We start from the raw sequence: 21702 nt of genomic DNA, 5'->3' as shown, positions 1-21702 counted from the left end.
ATTAATAAGGCAACGAATATCAAACACGAAAACCACATTACAAACTTCTGAACAATCTTATTTCCAATTTCCCGTGCGGCCAAGTTTTGCCTCTGCAGGTAGCTCGCGTCTTAACCCTCGGTTTCTCTTCCAGGCTCTGTGTCTATCTCACAACTGGTTTACTCCTCCGTGGGTTAGGGCTTTTACCCATTGCAGCGAACAACTTGGTAGAAAAGGAAGAGAAAAGCCTCGGATGCGGGGATTGCAAGTCTCTCACCTCCCTCCTTTCCCTGCAACCACTCATAACTCAGATATGGCTGGGACACGCGTGGCTCACTACATCAGCCGCCTGTAACCCCTTCCTGCCGGAACAGCCAGGACGACACACTTCTCTCAACCCCCTTTCTTTCTTTCCCTTTCCAATTCTTCGGCTCCTTTCACTTTCCGGCTTTCTCTTTCGCTTTCTCAGCGCTTCCCCAGCCGCCTCCCTAACCCGGTCCCAAACACAGCTCAGCAAGGACGAGAGGCTGAGTGAAGCCGTCTCTACGAAGCCTGCGCCGTCTTCGCTTTACGGCGCTGTCGTAAAGTGCCGTCGCGCACCGGGGACGTCACGGCCCGGTTGGCTCTTTTCCCGACTGCTGGCGCTGGCCGTTTGGGCGTCCCCTGGGCGGCGTGTCGAGCTGGGCTGTTGTTTGGGGAGGGCGTTTGGTTCCCTGTGTGTTGATGAGATAAAACTGGCTGCTCCCGCTCCGGAACCCGAGGGCCGCCCGGTCCTAGTGCCTGCTGGATACCCGGGGCCCAGGGGTGTGGGGAGGCCGGAGGCTGCGGCCCAAGCTAACAGCGACCCCGCTCCGCACATCTCCACGCGGGCTGCTGATGGCCGGACGCTTCCTGGGGAAGACTTTAGCCACCGTGTCTCTCTCTGTGGCCTTGGCCTCAGTGACTCTCAAGTCCTTGGGCCGTTGCAGCATCGCGGCGTGCAGGTATTCCCTCTTCTAGTGCTGGCTCCTTGTCCCGAGTCCTTGTGTTGTGAGGGGGAAGCAGCTTCTGGTCGGGCGGCTTCAGTAGGCTTTGCTTGGGTCCCAGCTCTTTACGGCCATATACATGTTTTTTAAAAGGCTCTAAAATGTTTTACCTGCCTTTTGAGAAAAACAAGCGGTAGTGACCTTTCTTATGATACTCGAACTTTGCCATCCTCCATGAGTCACTAACATTCTTGTCCCCAGAGAGTTTAAATAGCACATGTTTGGGTGTGGTGTTGTTCCGTGCCATTTTTTTGGTTTTTTGGTGTTTTTTTTTTTTTTGGTTAATACTTAAAACATTATTGTTAAAATTAGCACATGCACGTAGTTTAAAGATGCTAACCGTATAAATGCTGTAAAAGGAAAAATATAAGTCGTCATTGCTCTCCTCCACTTCTCCATTTCAGTGTAGATAATATATTTATTAGTTACCTTTTTTAAAAAAAATTGCCTTGGATAAATTCAGGCATTTATGGTAGCTCACGCTGCCTCCTCCTTTTATTCCTCTCTCCTTCTGGTTTCTAAACACGATGTCCTAGGTACCATGCCCATGGTAGGCGCGGAGTAATAAACAAGTTTTATGAGGCTGCCTCTAGGAGTTTTTTGTTTGTTTGTTTCTTGTTTATTTATATTTTTGCTTCTCATGTCATGTTTACTTTCGGCACGAGGAAATTTTCTTCTATTTGTTTTTTACCCCATTTTTTCTTCTGTCCTGTCCTTTTTCTCCACCCCCGGAACTCCAGTGATAGCTTTTGGACTTTCTGGGTAGTGCCTCTGTTTCTCTTTTTCTTTAATTTTCCATTGGTTTGTCTGTTTGTATGAAGTTCTTAGAGATTTTCCTCAAATTTATCTTCTAGATTACTAGTTCAGACTGCTGTCCTGTGCATTGTCATCTCTTCTATTGAATCGTAAATTTTGACAAGAACTTTTTCCCCCTAATTGCTCTCTTTAATATCCTTTTCTTATTTTATGGCTATAAAAGTCCTTTGAATGTGTAAAAATGATAATTAGAATAAAAATTATTTTCTGTTTCCTGAATTGTCTGACCCTTCTGGGTCACTGGTTCTGTTCCTTTTTGGTCCCTTTTCCTTGTTTTTTTTCTCAAACATCTGGCGGATGCTAGTTATTTATATTTTGATTAATGTAGATAATAGGCATTGTTTTCTGTAAACAGGAGCACTGATTGAATATTGCCCCCGGGTACCAGTGCACCTAGACCTGAGGGTTTCGGCTGAGGGTGTGTGAGCAGGTGGACAGGCTGGAAACCTCCCCCTTCCTGTTCCAGACTTTACACTGTGTAGCAGCTTCCCCGCTGAACATAGCTGCCCTAACTTTATTTCCTCAGTGTGAATTACGGAGATATTAAGCCTAAATTTCTGCTGTGTTCTCTAATACCTAATTCACAATAGAGGTTCTAGTCCTTCATTTTCTTTAAACTTTGGTTTTATCCTGGGGACAAACAACTAATACCGACCTTTTGTTTGTAGGGTAGGGAGGGAGGAGGGCTGATTTCCATGGTTACGTCCCACTGCTCACTTAGGACATTTGGGCCCACTTATTTCCAATGTAACTCTCTGGTGGGGCATGTTGGTATGGGGGGTGCTTTATGTGTGTGTGGTGGGGAGACTGGGGGTACATGGGAGCTCTGTGTTTTCTGCACAGTTTTGCTGTGAACCTGAAACCGCTTTCAAAAATAAAGTCTATTCAAAAAAAAAAAAGGCAGGTAGTATCCTTTCCTCGATTCACACAGGGACAGGTACATGGAAAATAAAAGACATAATGCTCTTGTTAAAAAGAAAAAAAAGTTGACAAAACCAATGGAAAGATAGTGTTTCAAGCAAGAATGGTTTGAATATCAAAGGAGTAAGGGAGGTCTTGGGGAAATTTTGATGAAGGCTTCTAATACTTTTGCTAAAATTATCCCCTCTGATTTGACTGTGAAGGTATAAAAGTGAAGTTTGCTGAATAATGTAGCTATAAATAAAATATAATAGAAATATAATAAAAACAAATTTGATTAATTCCTTGTTTGAAGACTTAGTTAGGTTATAACCAAATCTATATACTTATATACCTATAATATAAAATTTATTTTCATAATACTTCCCTTCAGTTTTATTGAGATAAAATGGATATACAGTACTGTATAAGATTAATGTGTACAGCATAAATATTTGAAATACATCATGAAATGATTGTCACAACATTTTTAGTGAACATCCATCATCACAGATAAATACAAAATTAAATAGAAAAAAAAATTCTCCTTGTGATGAGAACTTTAGGATTTACTCTCTTAACCACTCTCATATATTTATATAACATACAGCAGTGTTAATTATATTTATCATGTTGTACATTATATCCCAAGTATGTTTTTGTCTTATGACTGGAAGTTTGTGTGTACCTTCTGACCACCTTCATCCAGTTTGCCCTCTAGCCCCGCCCCCTCGCCTCGTTACCACAAATCTGATCGCTTTTTCTATGAGTTTGTCTTTGAAGTATAATTGACCTACCACACTATGTTCCTGTTACACAACATAGTGATGATATTTCCATACATTTTAACTTGATAACCAGGGTAAGTCTAGTTACCTTATGTCACCATACAAAGATAACATAGTTATTCCCCACATCTTACATTTCATACTCGTGACTCATTTATTTTGTACCTGGAAGTTTGTACCTCAATTAATCTTCTCCCTTTTCCACTTCTTTCCTCCCCCTACCACCCTCTCGTCTGGCAACCACCTGTTTGTTCTATGTATCTATGACTCTGTTTCTGTTTTGTTATGTTTATTTGTTTTGTGTTTTAGATTCCACATATAAGTGGAAAGACAGTATTTGTCTTTCTCTTTTCTCTGTGTGACACTTCACTTAGCATAATACTCTCTGAGTCCAACCGTGTTGTCATAAATGGAAAGATTTCATTCCTTTTTTATAGCTGAGTAATATTCCACTGTGTGTGTGTGTGTGTGTGTGTGTGTGTGTGTGTGTGAGAGAGAGAGAGAGAGAGAGAGACAAACAGACAGACATAGACAGACATCTTTATCCATCTTTTGATAGGCACTTAGGCTGCTTCCATATCTTGGCTATTATAAATAATACTGCTGTGAAAATGGGGGTGTGTGTATCTTTTCTAATTAGTGTTTTTGGTTTCTTCAGATAAATACCCTGGAGTGGAATTGCTGGATCATATGGTAGTTCTATTTTTAATTTTTTTGAGGAATCTCCATATTGTTTTCCGTAGTGGCTGCACCAATTTACATTCCCATTAGCAGCGCACAAACGTTCCCTTTTCTCCGCATCCTCACCAACACTTGTTATTTGTTGTCTTTTTGATAATAACCATTCTGACAGGTGTAAGGTGATATCTCATTGTGGTTTTGATTTGCATTTCCATGATGATTAGCAGTGTTGAACATATTTTCATGTTCTGTTGGCCATTTCTGTGTCTTCTTTGGAAAAATATCTATTCGAATCCTCCACCCATTTTTTTAAATTGGGTTGCTTTTTATTGTTTTTTTTTTTTGCGGTACGCGGGCCTCTCACCGTTGCAGCCTCTCCCGTTGCGGAGCACAGGCTCCGGACGCGCAGGCCCAGTGGCTATGGCTCACGGGCCCAGCCGCTCCGCGGCATGTGGGATCTTCCTGGAGCGGGGCACGAACCCACGTCCCCTGCATCGGCAGGCGGACTCTCAACCACTTCGCCACCAGGGAAGCCTGGTTATTTCATTTTTATGGGATAGATTACCAGGAATGAAATTACTGAGTTGAAGGATATAAGTATATTCATCATGGATTGCACTTAGTTTTCATGTCTCTATCTGGAAGAGTTCTAACTTTATCGTACATGACCTTAGTGATTTAAAGAGTATGGACCTTTATTCTGTAAGTTATCCTTTAATGTGGATGTGTCATATATTTCCTCATGTCTAGACTCAGGTCATATATTCTTGTAGGGAATACCTCAGAAATGATTGCTCTGTGCTTTTCACTATATGATATCAAGAGGCACATGAATTTGACTTATTTCACCACCCCATAAAGTTGGTGTTTCTCCCATCCGCCATTTGTCTCAGGAAGGGCAAATTGTTACAATATTGTGAGAGCAGGGGAAGGGAGCTGTCATCAGTTTACCATGTTCTCAGAATCCCCTTTATCATATTAAATATCCTAATTTAGGGTCATTAGGAATTTTAATCTCTAAGAATAATGAGAAGGCATTTAAATTCTTAGGAAGAGAAATGAAAAATTTTTGTGTAGGCTGTGAGGTAAAGGTTCAGTTTTTTGTTTTCTCTTTTTTTGTATATGCTATCTAGTTATTTCAGCTCTACACCTCTTATTTTACTCTAAAGTTTATAATTTGTACATTTATCACAGTCTGACTTCAAGTAATATTACATTACTTTGTGTATAATGTGAGAATCCTACAACAGTATATTTCCATTTCCTGTTATTCTTTTGTGCTATTTTTGCCATACATTTTTTACACATGTATGTTAGACCGTAAACTATTTTTTAAAATTGATTCCTTCGTGTAGACCTAAGAGTCTTCCTTTACATTTGTTTTTGTGGTTGAATTTTTATAACAAACTTATCTTCCCCAACATTTGTGCTAACAAAAGTAAACTTCTGTCCCTTTTTCTCAATGAAAATAAATTCAGTGAATAGGTTTCAATTAATAAGATTTAGCAATATTTTTTAAAAATATTTGTTTATTTATTTTGGCTGCACTGGGACTTAGTTGCGGCACTCAGGATCTTTGTTGCTGTGTGTGGGATCTTAGTTGTGGCATGCAGGATCTTTAGTTGAGGCATGCAGGCTTCTTAGTTGCTGCATGCAGGCTTCTTAGTTGCAGCATGCATGTGGGATCTAGTTCCCCAACCAGGGATTGAACCCGCGCCCAGTGCATTGAGAGTACAGTGTCTTGGCCACTGGACCACCAGGGAAGTCCCTAACTATATATATATATTTAAATAAATTTATTTATTTATTTATTTTTGGCTGTGTTGGGTCTTAGTTTCTGTGCGAGGGCTTTCTCTAGTTGCGTTGAGCGGGGGCCACTCTTCATCGCGGTGCGCGGGCCTCTCACTGTCGCCGTCTTCTCTTGTTGCACAGCACAGGCTCCAGATGCGCAGGCTCAGTAGCTGTGGTGCACGGGCTTAGTTGCTCCGCAGCATGTGGGATTTTCCCAGACCAGGGCTCGAACCCGTGTCCCCTGCATTGGCAGGCAGATTCTCAACCACTGTGCCACCAGGGAAGCCCCCTAGCAATATTTTTATATTTGAAAATAATCTCTCACAGATTTTGGATCTTTACATTAATATGCATCAAATTAGAATTTTCTGATTTTTAAGTCTTTGAAAAGTTCTATTTTGTGGTCTGTGAATTAGGTTCTTTAATTAATTAATTTTGTACTTATATAAAACATTTTTCTTTTTCCTCCCAGTAACTCATTTTCATCCTGTGGATTTCATCTTAACTCCAACATGATGTCTGGTTCTGATGGTACCAAAGAGAATTCCCACAACAAGGCTCGGACATCTCCTTACCCAGGTTCAAAAGTTCAACGCAGCCAGGTTCCTAATGAAAAGGTAGGCTGGCTTGTTGAGTGGCAAGACTATAATCCTGTGGAATACACTGCAGTCTCTGTCTTGGCTGGACCTCGGTGGGCAGATCCTCAGATCAGGTGAGTAAATTAGTTGGTGTTAGCCGGGTGTAAGACTTTTGGAGAAGGTAATGGTTGTATTTGTAAATTATCATTTTATAGGTGAAAAATAGTTTTTATCCAGTGCTTCACTTTATTATAACTCAGTTTCCACATTTGCTTGAATTCTTTTTTTAAAATATTTATTTATTTTGGCTCTGCCAGGTCTTAGTTGTGGCACATGGGCTCTTAGTTGTGGCATACGGGCTCTTAGTTGTGGCAGGTGGGCTTCTTAGTTGCGGCATGCATGTGGTATCTAGTTCCCCTACCAGGGATTGAACCCAGACCCCCTGCATTGGGAGCACGGAGTCTTACTCACTGGACCACCAGGGAAGTCCCTCACATTTGCTTGAATTCTTGCCAAAGCTATTCAGTTCATTTTTGTTTATTCTTTTGGGGGTTTTATGGTGATCTTTCCAAATAGGTAAATCTATTTTGTTGTGGAGTTTTTTACTGTATGAAATGACAAGTGGTGGTCTCTGTTTTTATTTCTTTTGTTTGGGTTATCAATAACACCTTTTGTGGTTATTTTCCAACATAGCTAGACTTGTATTTGAATAGTGAATATTTTTCAGAAACTTTTTCCAGATTACTAAGAACAGGATGATGATAAAATTAGACCAGTGTGAGAAGATAGAAAAGGGATAGAAAAAGGAGAGAGAAAGAGGAAAAAAAAAAAGTCAAGCAAAAATGTTTTGACTAAATTCAGAGAAGTGCTGTGTTGATTCATGTTTTATATTTATGTTTCTTTTGATTAAATATAATGATAGAGTTGTAAAATGTGCTAACTGTGAGCTAGGCACTGTACTAAATGTTTTATAACCATTATTTTATTTTATTCTTATGACTATTCTGGAAGGCAGACAGGGTTGTTATTTCTACTTTATAGAGAAATAAACACACACAAAAAATGGAAGCACAGAAAGTTTGTCCTTTGCATCTGGTCGGTCATGTAGCTAGTAGATGGTATAGCTTGGACTTGAGCTCAGTCTGACTTCAGATTTCATGCCCTTAACTACTCTGCTAAGCTGCTACCCTAGTTTGGGAACATTTTATAAGTTTGATTTAATGGGTAAATTTATTATAAATGATCATCCTCTCAAGGCCTTATTTAGTCAGTTAAGTAAGAATTTTTGCTAGTTGGATTGATCCAGTATTAGTTCATTAGGTTGTTAAACTTTACCACGTCACTTATTGCTGTGACTTGATTTCTACCCACAGTTTCCTTATTTAATCCAAAGGTGTGTTTGTGATAGTACTTGGATTATTAATTAATCATGAAGCTAACTTGTGGAGAAATTATTAGCTGTAAATGAGTTCCATTTCACTCATTTTAGAGGATGTACATGTTTATACAAATATTATACATACACATTATGTACAATTAAAATTAATGTTGCCAGGGGTGCTATACAGTGTAAACAGAGGAAGACAATACATCTTCTTATTTTTCATTCAATTTGTGTTTTAAAAGTTAAATTTGTATCACTATCTAAATCAAGCTTTATTACTAACGTTAATGCTTCAATTATAACTAGAGTCATGCTTTATTTTTTCCCCCAGAAGATGGCTCCCTTTACTTATCTAAAATTTTATTATGAAACATTTCTAACATACAGAAAATTTGAAAGAACTTTATGGGGAACACTCATAAATCCACCACTTTGATTCTTTTATCAACATTTTATTATACTTATTTTATTCACATATATATCCATCTATCCCTCCTCCTTTCATTTTTTTTTTTTTTTTTTTTTTTTTTTTTGGTACCCGGCCCCCTCACTGTTACGGCCTTTTGGCATGCGGGATCTTCCCGGACCGGGGCACGAACCCGTGTCCCCTGCATCGGCAGGCGGACTCTCAACCACTGTGCCACCAGGGAAGACCCCATCTTGTTTTTTTGATGTATGAGTACATCTCCCCCTATATACTTCAACAAGTATTTCATTAACTAGTATTCAATGTTTATTTAGTTTCTTTTATTTTTAAAATTTTTATTGAAGTATATTCATTTGCAATGTTGTGTTAATTTCAGGTGTACAGGAAAGTGAATCAGTTATACCTGTACATGTATCCACTCTTTTTTAGGTTCTTTTCCCATATAGGTCATTACAGAGTATTGAGCAGAGTTCCCTGTGTTATACAGTAGGTCCTTATTAGTTACCTATTTTATATATAGTGGTGTGTATATGTCAATCCCAATCTCCCAATTTATCCCCCTGCCTCCTTTCCCCCCTGGTAACCGTAAGTTTGTTTTCTACATCTGTGACTTTATTTCTGTTTTGTAAATAAGTTCATTTGTACCATTTTTTTAGATTCGACATATACTGGTGCATTTCTAGAGTCCCAAGAGCATTTTAAGTCTGGTTTCATAATTTCATGATTTTTACCATTTAATTATTTTTACATGTGTGTTCAATGGAAGAATGGTTAGAAGTCTTGAGAAAATGTCTGGATCATTCAAGTTGGAAATTATTTCCAAAACAGAGCACAAATATATCTATTCTCTTGCTTATTGGAATTAAAGCAAGAAAAAAAGTGAAACTTATGTCAGAACTGCCCATGAACTGTCCAGTGCTATATAAATATTCACTGTCAGTGCAATTATATCAGCGATTTCATAATGGGGAGGAAAGTAGTTTATTTATAGCTTTAAAAAAATTTTTTTGAGTATGACATACATGCAGTAAAATATACATTTCTTAAGTATGCAGGTGTAGCTCAGTAAGATTTTATATTTATATAACTCTGTAATCCAGAGCTATGTCCAGATCAAATCTGGAACATTTCTAGCATATCTATTTTAATCTACATCATGGTTATTATGAAGTTTGTGGGTGAATTCATGTTTTGTGGGTTTACTTTGATCAAAGTATTAATCAGTGTACATTTGAAGAAATTAAAATTACTTTGAAACAGTAGAAACGACAAAATATCAGAAGGAATCTTATTTTTAGAACTATAGGAACCATTAATTGCCATACTGTGCCTACGGACAATTCCACTTTGCTAATAGTAACATAGACTTTCTTGTGGTATGTGGGAGGAGCTCCAGTGTGTCTGCCATTAGTCCTTCCCAGAGGGGTTACAACACATATCCTTGTCTTACAAGGTGTTTTGGTTAAACAGATCTTCTTTTTCCAGAAACTGTTTTGAAGGAATTGATGAATTTGTAAATGAAAACTAACTAATGTTGTAACTAAAAATTTAGTTTCAAGGATACTGCTTTTATAAATAACTGACTGGCATTATTAAGCTGTTGGTAGTATTGGGTCATTATTTCTTATTTTGCATTGGTATTCTCATTACAGTGAAAGCAGCTTTTCGCCGAAGTTTAATGAAAAGGATGGGCATGTTGAGAGAAAGAGCCAGAATGGCCTGTATGAGATAGAAAATGGAAGACCTAGGTAGGTACTGGGGATGGGACATCTTACAATAATGGTCTTTAAAAGGTAGGAAATACTGTCAACGAAGAAAATTCAATTAACAATCAAGGTAAGAAGAATGAAGGGAGGAATTTTATTCAAACGAACTGAGGATTATAACCCGGAAGACAGACTCTCAGAAAGCTCTGAGAACTGTTCCACCTGTTCGAAGATACAGTCATATACATTTTCGAGATGAAGGATTGTACATTAAAATGACATACCGATATTTCACATAAAGTTCACCGAAGATACATAGTCCAGGTGAGCACATGCAAAGCAAGCAGCAAGTCACCATGCCATCTTTCAGAGCTGGGAAAGAATGCCATTCTTTTAAGAAGCTACATTGCTAGTGTCAGAATAAAGGGGGAAAAAGTGGATTTTTATGGTCAAGCAGGCGCTCCCGTCTTTGAGGAGGTCTGGTTGATGCACAGTGCACACTAAGGAAGGAGGTGGAGGCCCAGACGGACACAGAAAATTTTATGTTTAAGTTTTCTTGTCCTGCCTTAAAATATACATTGTATTTTATCAATATAATTAATGTTTATTGAGTGCTTGTGTATACCAGACATTGTAGGAAAGAATTTATGTATGCGATCTAATTAAATCACCACAATAACCCTGTGGGTGGATATTTTTAGTTCCATTTACAGGCAAGGAGAGAGAATGTAAGTTGTTTGCACACAGTGAGTAAGTGGTAGAGACAGGGTTTGAATGCATCTTCTTGTAACCTTACCTTGAAGTAGAAATAATTACAGTTGACTCTTGAACAAAACAGGGGTTGAACTACACAGACCCACTTATACATGGATTTTTTTTCAATAGTAAATATTACAGAATTACACCGTCTGAGTGTGGTTGAATCCCTGGATACAGGAGGACCGTGTATACAGAGGGCCGACTACAAGTTTATACGGGAGCATTGATCAAGGGTCAACTGTAATTGAATAAATTAACAGAGAAGGAAAGGATTAAAAACTGTATTTCAGTAGTTATTTATAAAATGAGATAATACCTTAAAGTAAGAATTTGTCCAAATATATGAGTAAAAATAAAAATAACCCAACAATTTAACATCTCGTATCTTTTTGTACTTTTTTTATTTTTAATTTTTTTTTGGCCGTGCTGCACAGCATGTGAGTGGGATGTGGGATGTTAGTTCCCCGACCAGGGATCTAACCTGTGCCCTCTGCAGTGGAAGCACAGAGTCTTAACCACTGGACCACCAGGGAAGTCCCTCTTTTTGTACTTCTAAAAATGATTTTTCTACACAACTCCAATATTTTCCATTTTCCTTAAGAAGACATTATACAAGTTAGGAAGAAATGTAAAAATTAGCATGCCTCAAATAAAACAAAAAAAAGATCACAGATTTGGTAATCATGCTTATTACCTCGTAAAAATGTTGCAAAAACTAAAATATTTTTAGTTCTTCTAAGACTTGGAGATAGTAGAGCTCCTCTCACCCTAGCCTGGTCTTTCTTGCTAAATTCTTTCTTTGTTCATTACTTACTCGCCTTTCTATATTATTGAACCTTTTCAAGTCAAACTCTCCTTGCATTTGACTTACTCCTCAGATTCTTTTCTGGGTAAAATATATTAAAAGACATGTACATATATAAAAGGATAGTCAGCAAAGGCAAGATAGCCTGTTGTTTTAGTCAAGACTCTCTGACAAATGGAAACCAGCTCTAGCTTGCTTGAGTGAAAAAGTGAAGTTTACCACAGGGCTATAGGACCATCTCAAGCCCAGAGCAGAAATGCAGCTAACTTTAGGGAAGGGTGGAGTTGGAAATCCATTAGAACTGTCTCTCTGCTTTATGTCTGCTTTTCCTTATATGTTGCCTTTGGTTTTCTTTTTCTGCAAACAAGTTTCTCTGCTGCTCAGGCTATAGGATAATCTATGTGTCTTTTCTACAGCTTCTAGTTTATAAGTAACAGGCTTGGTCATCTATAAAAACTAACATTATCTCTCAATATTGGCTTTGATCCTTTGTATTCAGGGGTGTATGGTTACATGGAATAAAACATAGCTGCTGACCACCCTGCCCCTCCTCCTGAATTTGAAAAGTAGAATTATCGTCACCTGGCCAGGTGTCTTGTCTTTCTGTTTTTATTTGCAAGTCTTGCTGAAATATTTCTGAGTCTAGAATAAAACAATATAAAGATTCACTCAACTTTAATAAAAGTCACAGGGAAGACCAGAATAAAAAGAGATGGCTGAAAAGGAAAGTTTGACAGGTTGTTTATTTACTTTCACATACTGGGAGGATCAAAGATATAACATTAAATAGGTAAGACTGCAGATTAGGGCATTTCATTTTACATAATGAAAGTTGAACATTTAAGGAATATTGGAAGAAACTGGAAGAAAATCACTCAGGCATGAGTGTTGCTATGTTTATCTGACAGACTTTTTAACATTGGGTGTGGCATTAGGTTAAATAGTAGTTGGCATTTTTATAGAATTGTTATAAAAAATTGAATTTGGTATATTTGAAAATGACATTGAAATATTAAATACTTCTACCTCATTATATGCTATAAAATATCTATTACTGATAATAAAAATCTAGAACCCACTGTGAAAAAAAAATGGACTTTAAAATGTAACCAAAACTATTTGAGTGAGACAGGTTGTAGGAGAGTGGAATGGGAAAAGAGGATGTTGAGAAAGTGAAGTGTGGGTGTCCTCAGTGATAAAGCATTGCTGTCGCAGAGGTAGACGATGATAGGTGCGGAGCATTTCATTCTTCCGGACTTGAGTCCAGTAAGATTCTAGTTTGAATTTTGAAGTATAGGTGAAAACTGAAACAAATTCTTATATTGTAAAACAACTATGGAAATGAGATCCTCCTCCTGGATCAAGCCCCAAACTTAAGCACGAAAGAAAAGTTAAATAACACTATAAGGAAATCTGTACTTTGAGTGTCAAATATGTAATAGTGCTACTGGATTTGTGTAGAGATATTATTTCCTTCTTATTGCTCTTACTACCTTGTTTTGGGCCATATCAAGTTGTGTTAAAAAAGATGAGCACATTCAATTGATTTTATGGGTTTTTTTTCCAGAAATCCTGCAGGACGGACAGGACTGGTTGGCCGGGGGCTTTTGGGGCGATGGGGCCCCAATCATGCTGCAGATCCCATCATAACCAGGTAAGAACTAAAAACACATTTTAGTAGCAAAGAGCTAAGCAATTGGATAAATACAGACTGTAACCATGTTTTTACATATCCATTATACACACATGCACACACACAGATGTATGTATGTATATGTATGTGTTTTTATATAGAGTCATCCCTTGGCATCCTGGGGGATTGGTTCCAGGACCAGCCCCTGTGCCTCAAGCAGATACCAAAATCTGTGGATGCTTAAGTCCCTTACATAAAATGGGGTAGTACAGTCAGCCCTTCTTCTCCATGGGTTCCACATCTATGGATACAGAGAGCTGACTGCATATACGTGTATATATATGTGTGTGTGCACACAGACACGTATATATACATTCATATGCACACACATGAAATCTGTATTTTAAAGGGACTTTATGTAAAATTACAGTGATGTGATTTAAGTGTAAAGCTGTAGTTTTATGTTGTGTGAGTAGGTTAGGCATCATTTAAACAAAGTTAGTTCACCACATATTTATTGAGCATCTGTTTGTTCTCAGAATTGAGTAAGTGCTTTGGTGCATATGAAAGAGTGTAACAGTCCCAAGTTTCTGCTTCCTGTCATTGAGGAGCTCTGTTCTCATTTGCAAGACAGAAAATGTTAAATAAGGGAACATGTCAAAGTAATATGGATGATACAGGATGCTTCAGAAAAGTAGAGAATCAGATGTGTGGGACATAATGATGGTAAACCAGAGCACCCAAGAAAGGTATTATGAAGAGGTAGCCTGGAGCTGAACTAGAAGCTTAGATAGGGGGACGGGAGGACGCCTAGGAACAAGGCTTGTAGTAATATCTATTTGCGTATTGAGGGACAGTGAAAAGACCAGTTTGGTTGAAACAGAAGATCCTTGTAAGAGAATAGTGGATGATAAATTAGACTTAAAATTAATTTTTATGCCATTCTATTGTGGAGAATATAAAATGCCAAAGTTAAGGAGTATGAAGTGGAGCCATTGAAGGTTCCAGGACAGGGGGAAGGCATTCTCTTCCCGAGGCAGATCTATCCGGTAAGCCAAATCATAGTCAGAGGGTTTCTCAGTCAGCATGAATCACAGTGAAGGAGGTAGGGGAATGTAGTGTTTAGATGGACTTAGCCATCTCCACTGGAGTCGTCTTCCCAACACATGTGGAATATTCCATCATCTCTGTCATTCTTTTATTTATTTTTTATTTTTAGGATTTCTTCACTGACAACCTCTCTCCTCACATTTCCTTCTTTAAATAATGCAGACACCCTCAATATTCTTGCTTTTTTAGTTTTGATATTTTGAGGGCTTTCCTTTCTTACAGGAGACTTTGTTCTCTCTGATCTGTGATATAATAATGATTTCATAGTTTAACCCTAAGGAAGCTTATTTTCAAGTTTCTGGGGGAGACACCAATTCTCTCCCCATCTTATTCTCGTACTTGCCCGTCCAATTTCCTCTGACAAAAGGTATCTTTATCCCACACCCAACCGCAGTTTTATTTTCCATCTATCCATCCATCTACCCACCTACCTGCCTTCCTGTCTACCTACATACTGACCTACTTCTGTCCATCTAGAATTCCTTCAGAAACTTTATGGTTTAAGTGAGATGAGAAGAGTTAATATATTCTTATTAATGAATGTAGTTAAAATAATATAAGTAAATATTAATGGTAGTATCAGTTTCTTTTGACTTTGGTGAGGCTGTCTAAAGACAGGAAGGTGTGAAATATTTGAAGCAGGAATGCTAGCAAAGGGACAAGAAGCAGAAAAGGGAAGCCAGAGTCTTGAAAGTTAAGTCTCTAATTAGCTTATCTTTATCTGTGGTGAACCAAATAGCAACTGAGAGTAAACATGGTGATTGTGTGTCATTTTGAAATGGTAGACTTTTTGAACTTTATTGTTATACAGATGAGAAAACTGAAGGCTTAGAGATGGTCCAAGGCTATAAAAGAGCGCACAAGTGGCAGAAACTAGCTTTCAACAGTAATCTTAAGTTGATTTCTTTGCTATCTCAGTAATACATATATTATTAACTGATGAGTCCCTCCAGATAGATGAGTGGCAGTAGAAATGGAAGGAAGAGAGGAATGAAGGATGTTGAAGAAAGAATCAACAAGATTAAATGAACTGTTAAAAATATTGCTTTACTCCAGGCGCTTTGCTAGGTGCTATTGTTAGTTTTTACATTTGTTTCTCACAGGAACTCCTCAAGGTAGGTATTGACATATCTATTTTATGGTTCTGAAAGTGGAGACTTACTGAGGTTAAGTGACTTGCCTAAATCATGTAGGTCTGAAATTTGAAACAGGGGTATTTGGCTCCAAATATTGTTCTTTCTCTTTTACACCAGTATTTCACTAATGAGTAATCATAAGAATCACACAGGCACTTTTAGAGCAAAGATTCTGTCCCCTTTTCTTCCAAGTACTTCATGATGCAAAATAGCATTGAATCGTGCAGAATTTCATGAACTTTCTTGTTCAGAATCCCCAGGGAAAGTGTTAAGTTTTTAGATTCCCAGATACCTCTCCTAGAGATTTCCCACATATAATGGGAAGTTTTCAGAAGTTCCTGTATATCTTTTAAGGTCGAAATGACAGGGGAAGTGTTAATATATTATTGTGAATAAACCCGGGTCAAAAGTTAATGGCGGGGGCTTCCCTGCTGGCGCAGTGGTTGAGAGTCCACCTGCCGATGCAGGGGACGCGGGTTCGTGCCCCGGTCCGGGGATTTCCCACATTCCGCGGAGCGGCTGGGCCCGTGAGCCATGGCCGCTGAGCCTGCGCGTCCGGAGCCTGTGCTCCGCAACGGGAGAGGCCACAGCAGTGAGAGGCCCGCGTACCGCAAAAAAAAAAAAAAGTTAATGGCGGTATGATTTTCTTTCCTGTTTGGTTAGAAACAGGAAGGTGTGGACCATCAGAAGTAGGGAGGGAATATGAATCATACATAGGAATATCATTAGCATTTAATAAATGTTAATGAGGTTCACTAGTTAAAATGATATATTATTTCTGTTGTATCAAGAAATTTTGTTTTAAATTTAGTGACAATGTATTTGGTACTAACAGAAACATAACAAGAAACTACTCTGTTTAAAATCCTTAAATGAGTCCACTGAGGATAAAATCTGAGAATGTAAATGTGATACGCAAGCTTTTCATCATCTGCATGGTCCTGCCTTTTTGCCCAGCAGCATCTCTCTGCGTTCAGCTTCTCTTCCCAGGGCTCCAGCTATGACTGGCCGGCTGGCTGGCCTGCTGAGCAGCAGAGACTCTGTGTTAGTCTTCGTTTTCCCAGCTCCTTGCACGCGAGGTGTAGTAGGTGCTAGTAAACATTTCTGAGTGGGCAGAGCCATCATTTGCCACCGTATCCCTCCTCTTACCTAATTCGTGTAAATTCTGTTTGTTTAATTTAAGTAAAATAGTATAGTGATTAAGAGTGCAGATTCTGGAACCAGATTGCCAGGGTTCAAATCTTGGTTTACACAACTTTTTTCCTCTGCAACCTCAGGCAAGTTATCTACTTCTCTGTGCCTCATTTTCCACATCTGTAAGTAAAAACAATAATACAGCTACTTTATAGGCTGGTTTTGAGGCTTAAGTGGATAAATACATTAAAGCACAACAGTATCAGGTCCATAATAAGTGCTATATAAATGACGTTTAAAAAGTAAAGGCTAAAAAAAAAAAAAAAAAGTAAAGGCTAAAAAAGAAAAAAGTAAAGGTAAAATCTGTCTTTTCTCCATGTTCACTGTCTCTACCTTCAGTCCTGTGCTCATCGTCTTGTACCTGGACCCTGGTAACAGTCTTCTGGCTGGTTTTCTTGCCTCCAGTCTTGCTTCCCTCCAAACCAACTTCCAAACTTTTGTCAAAGTGAGTGAGCTTTCTAAAATACAAATTGCTAATGGCTTTTTCCCTGCTTAAAAAATATTCTCTGGCTCTCTAAGCAGATGAATTTGATGAATTCTTTGCATACTTCTCCAGCCTCACCATCTATCTTTCCCTCACTGATGCTTATGTTGCCACATATACTTTCAGTTTCTTGAATACATTATTTTATTTTATAACTTTGTTTCCTCTCTCTGGCATCCTTAAAAACAGATGTTGTCTTCTTATACCAATTATTCTTTCATTTCTATTTACTGTACTCATCAAGCTGTCACTCTTGTAGTTTATTCACATACATGTCTAGCTCCACTGCTAGACTATGAACTCTTTTGGGGCAGGAATTATGGGTTAGATATGGTATTCAGCCACAATATAAAGAAATCTGGGCACTCATATCTAAACTACTATATTCAAAAAAGTTTTTTTAACATCTTTATTGGTGTATAACTGCTTTACAATGTTGTTTTAGTTTCTGCTGTATAACAAAGTGAATCAGCTATACGTATACATATATCCCCATATCCCCTCCCTCTTGCGTCTCCCTCCCACCCTCCCTCTCCCTCTTGGCAATCTGTATATCTTCTTTGGAGAAATGTCTATTTAGGTCTTCTAAACTAGTATATTTTATTGAGTCTCATGTGGAGTGATGATTAGATCATAGGCTTTCTTTTTTGGTTTAGTACTGGAAGTTCAAAATCTTTATCTTTGCCTAAGAGGCTATTAAAACTATTCTTAAAATTCGGCAGGAGGAAGTAGATGTGGTGGGTGTAGGGAAGGAGAAGGGGAGATTTATCAACATCTTTGTGAAGGAGGCTGTGGTTAGAAAAAGCACATTCTGAAATTAACGTCACCTCGATGCTTTAAAAAAATGCAATTCAATTTGAGATATAAAATTAAATGATAGTGTGAGACTTCTTTTATCAAAAGCGGGGATAAAGATTGAGAAGCACTTTTCTTGAGACCAGCTGAACCTGTATCATATAATCTGCTTTTCTGAAAACGTAGGACGAACTGTTAAAAGCAAATATTATAGATCTTTTTCACTACTTAAAATTCTTAAAAAGGATCCTTGGATTAAAAAAAAAACTTTTATGACCCTTCTTTTTTTTTTTTTCTTTACATCTTTATTGGAGTATTATTGCTTTACAATGGTGTGTTAGTTTCTGCTTTATAACAAAGTGAATCAATTATACATATACATATGTTCCCATATCTCTTCCCTCTTACGTCTCCCTCCCTCCCATCCTCCCTATCCCACCCTATGACCCTTCTTTTAAATTCTGTTCTGCTTTTAATTTTTTTTGATAAATCTTACTTTAAGTAGTAAAAACTGTTTATATCTTGAATTTTTATTATGGAGACTATAATATCCTTTATGGAAAGTAGACATTTGTCTTGGTTTGTAACAGTGCTAAATAAAGAATATTTTTAATACAAAACAATATTTCTTTACAAAACTAGCTGATCTGAGGTAAATTTATATATACTCTGTTATAAAGAAAAATATATCTTTATAGCTTTGTCTTAAGCTTGAAATAGAACCTTGGTCTTTGTTCTAAATCAGTTATGACCTTACATTACTGTTATAGGTGGAAAAGGGACAGAAGTGGAAATAAAATTACCCATCCCATTTCTGGGAAAAACATCTTACAGTTTGTTGCAATAAAAAGGAAAGACTGTGGAGAATGGGCCATCCCAGGGGTAAGCATTAAAATTAAGTCAAATCAGTGTTGTAAGTTCTTTTTAGTTGCTTTATTTACTACAAGGTTATTGTGTATGGATCTTTTCTACTTCATTTATTCTCCATTCCTCCCCAGTGATTCTTTTGCAATGAAGTATCACTGTCAATGACAAATGTAGGATAATACAACAAAGCTGTTAGAATCTGAGTCTAATTCTAAAACCTTTGGGAAAGAACGTGGACTTTGGAGTTAGACCCGGGCTTGTGTTTTGACCTTTGCACTTTGAGCTAGTGATATGGAGTTCAGACCTTTGTTTTAAAAATAATCATATATATTTCACAGGATTATTAGAGATAGCATATAAAGCACCTGGTATAGTAGATACTCACTAATATTGGGTTTCATCTCAGAACTCAACACCTACTCCAAGCCCAAGGTAAGATTTTTAGTATTTTTAAAAAGATAACACTATTACTGTTCCTTGTAGTTTTTTGAGTTTTCATAATATCATCAGGAAGAGTATACTTCTATTGAGTTCGTGTCAGTAGTATATTTCAAGGGGCTTTTAAAAATGTGTATGTGTTCAGTAGTGGGTTTTATATTTTATGCCATCTTGTGAAATGGAGATAGTTTGATGAGAGGATGGCTCTTTATATACACATTCTCCTATCTGCAGGAATGGCTTTTTTTCTTTGTCGGGTAAAATGGAATGAAAATGAAGGTTGTAGCTGACTGTGACAAAAGCTTAGGATAATTATAAGAGCCAAATAGTCAAACTCCACTCAGTGCTGAATGCAAAATACAATGATATCATCACAGGATCTTATAATTTTATTGTCATTTGAAATTCTGATCAGTCAGGAAACTGTTGTCGTTAATATAATTTTGAGAGTCATTGATCTACTCAGTATATTTTGAGCATCTGCCTTTTGTCAGCTAATATTTTAGACATTGAGGATACAGCAGAGCAACATAAACAAACATCCTTGTCTTCCTGGAGCTCACACTCCACTGAGGGAGACAGATAATATAACATGAACAAGTTACTGTAATGTTAGAAGGTGATAAATATCAATATTAAGGAAAAAACTAAAGCAAGGCAGGGGATTAGGAAGTGTTTGAGAGTTTGCAATTTTCAATAGGGTGGTTAGAGAAGGTCTCCTGAGAAGGTGACATTTGAGTAAAGATCTGAAGGAGGTGAACGAGTGAACCATGTGGAGGGATATCTGGGGAAAGCATCTTGGGCAGAAGTCATAGCAGGTACAAAGGCCTTAGGGTTGGGATATGTCTGGCATATCCTAGGAACACTGAGGAGGTCAGTTTGGCTGGAATGGAATGACCAATGGGGAAAGTATCAATTTGCTGTATTCTTTCTTGCCTGCATCCCTTCCTTCCCATAGCTTGACTTTGGAAGACACCAGGAAAGGAGTCTGACTGGCTCAGTTGACCGTGGGCTAACTTTGGACTAATTATTATGGTTGAGTATATGGGATACGCTGCTAAGCTGCTTGTACTAGAAACAAATGATTTAGAGAAGAACATATCACAGAAGATTATGGGCAGATAGAGCAATATATGTCCACTGCATCACTCAGTAAATATCTATTGATTGAATTGAAGCTTATTACTTTTTCTAAACAAAAATGTGCCTCTTAGGGGATGGTGGATCCAGGAGAGAAGATTAGTGCCACACTGAAAAGAGAATTTGGTGAGGAAGCTCTCAACTCCTTACAGAAATCTGGTGCTGAAAAGAGAGAATTAGAGGAAAAGTTGCACAAGCTCTTCAGCCAGGAACATCTAGTGGTAAGAAATGAAGATTTCCAGGAAGGATTTAGTCCTGGGGATTAATGAAAATTACTTAAAGTTCACCTGGAAATCTGGTAGATCATTTTCTGAATAAAGTGAAATACTTGTATATTTGAAATACATGTTCATAAAAACAAATTAAATTGTAGCTCTTCACTGTAAATAGATTTCTACTTAAATTTTTATAGTCCAACTTTAGGCCAGTTACATCATTTACTATAATACATTTTTTCCTCTTAATTTTTCTTTAGGTGTGAGCTAATGTGACACTGAGTTCACCCATCTAACGGAAAATCTTTTCTTTTTTAAAAAATTTGCATGAATTCAGCTTTTATGAAAGGACATTTACATTTTAAATTATGTTATTCAGAGTTTTTCTTATTCATAACCATTTAAGTCTCATGGCTGTTTTGTCTACATACCTTTTGTGATTAAAAAAGATCACTTTATAAGGTATATGTGCACTGATAATAAGGAAAAGGGTAGATTTTCTTTTCTTTTTTATTGGCTTTTCTTTGAATTGCTTTGTTTTCTTTCTAGAATTAAGATTTCTTAATTATTTATCAATATGCTGTCTGGGTTTCGGGTCACATTTGTCTTAGATGGCTAGATCCAAATCTTTTCACGTATTAATAGCTTAAATATTAGTCTTTGCTAACCTTATTTATAGATTTCTAACTAGAAGAATCTATCTTTGTATGTCTAAAACTATAATCACAGAAGTTATTAAAACAGAAAAATACTTATAGACTCTTAAAAAAAATCATATGGCCCAAATATGACTATTCTGAAATTCTGAAATTAGAGTCTGAGGTGTTGAGGGTTTTATGAATTTTAAAGCTGCCTCAAAATGTTCTTGAGAATATTGTTCCCTGGGAAATTTATTTATTTTTTTTAAAAAATATTTTATTATTCTGATGCTATTGTAAATGGAATTGTTTTCTTAATTTCTTTTTTTTAAAAAAAATTTATTTATTTTTTTGGTTGCGCTGGGTCTTAGTTGCGGCTCACGGTCTCCTTAGTTGTGGCATGTGAACTCTTT

At 37.4% G+C, this 21702-nt stretch overlaps 1 protein-coding gene across 2 annotated transcripts in view; it reads left to right on the top strand.

Annotated features, from left to right (window-relative positions):
- Nucleotides 1-623: 623 nt before the first annotated feature.
- NUDT9 (nudix hydrolase 9) overlaps nucleotides 624-21702 on the top strand; it is a 29364-nt gene continuing 8285 nt past the window's right edge. For both annotated transcript variants that reach the window (XR_003001984.1, XM_024736065.1), the window contains exons 1-6: nucleotides 624-962; nucleotides 6453-6692; nucleotides 10022-10117; nucleotides 13207-13293; nucleotides 18762-18873; nucleotides 20511-20657. Coding sequence is in view for 1 of the 2 variants with exons in the window: in XM_024736065.1 (XP_024591833.1) it covers nucleotides 856-962; nucleotides 6453-6692; nucleotides 10022-10117; nucleotides 13207-13293; nucleotides 18762-18873; nucleotides 20511-20657 (789 nt within the window). In the remaining variant the exon portion in view is untranslated. The remainder of the gene's footprint in view (nucleotides 963-6452; nucleotides 6693-10021; nucleotides 10118-13206; nucleotides 13294-18761; nucleotides 18874-20510; nucleotides 20658-21702) is intronic.

This window comes from Neophocaena asiaeorientalis, unplaced genomic scaffold (genome assembly GCF_003031525.2).
Source record: "Neophocaena asiaeorientalis asiaeorientalis breed wild unplaced genomic scaffold, Neophocaena_asiaeorientalis_V1.1 scaffold7, whole genome shotgun sequence".
Classification (NCBI taxonomy): Eukaryota; Metazoa; Chordata; class Mammalia; order Artiodactyla; family Phocoenidae; genus Neophocaena; species Neophocaena asiaeorientalis.
Note: the sequence above shows the minus strand (reverse complement) of the source record. Positions and strands in the feature narration are given on the sequence as shown.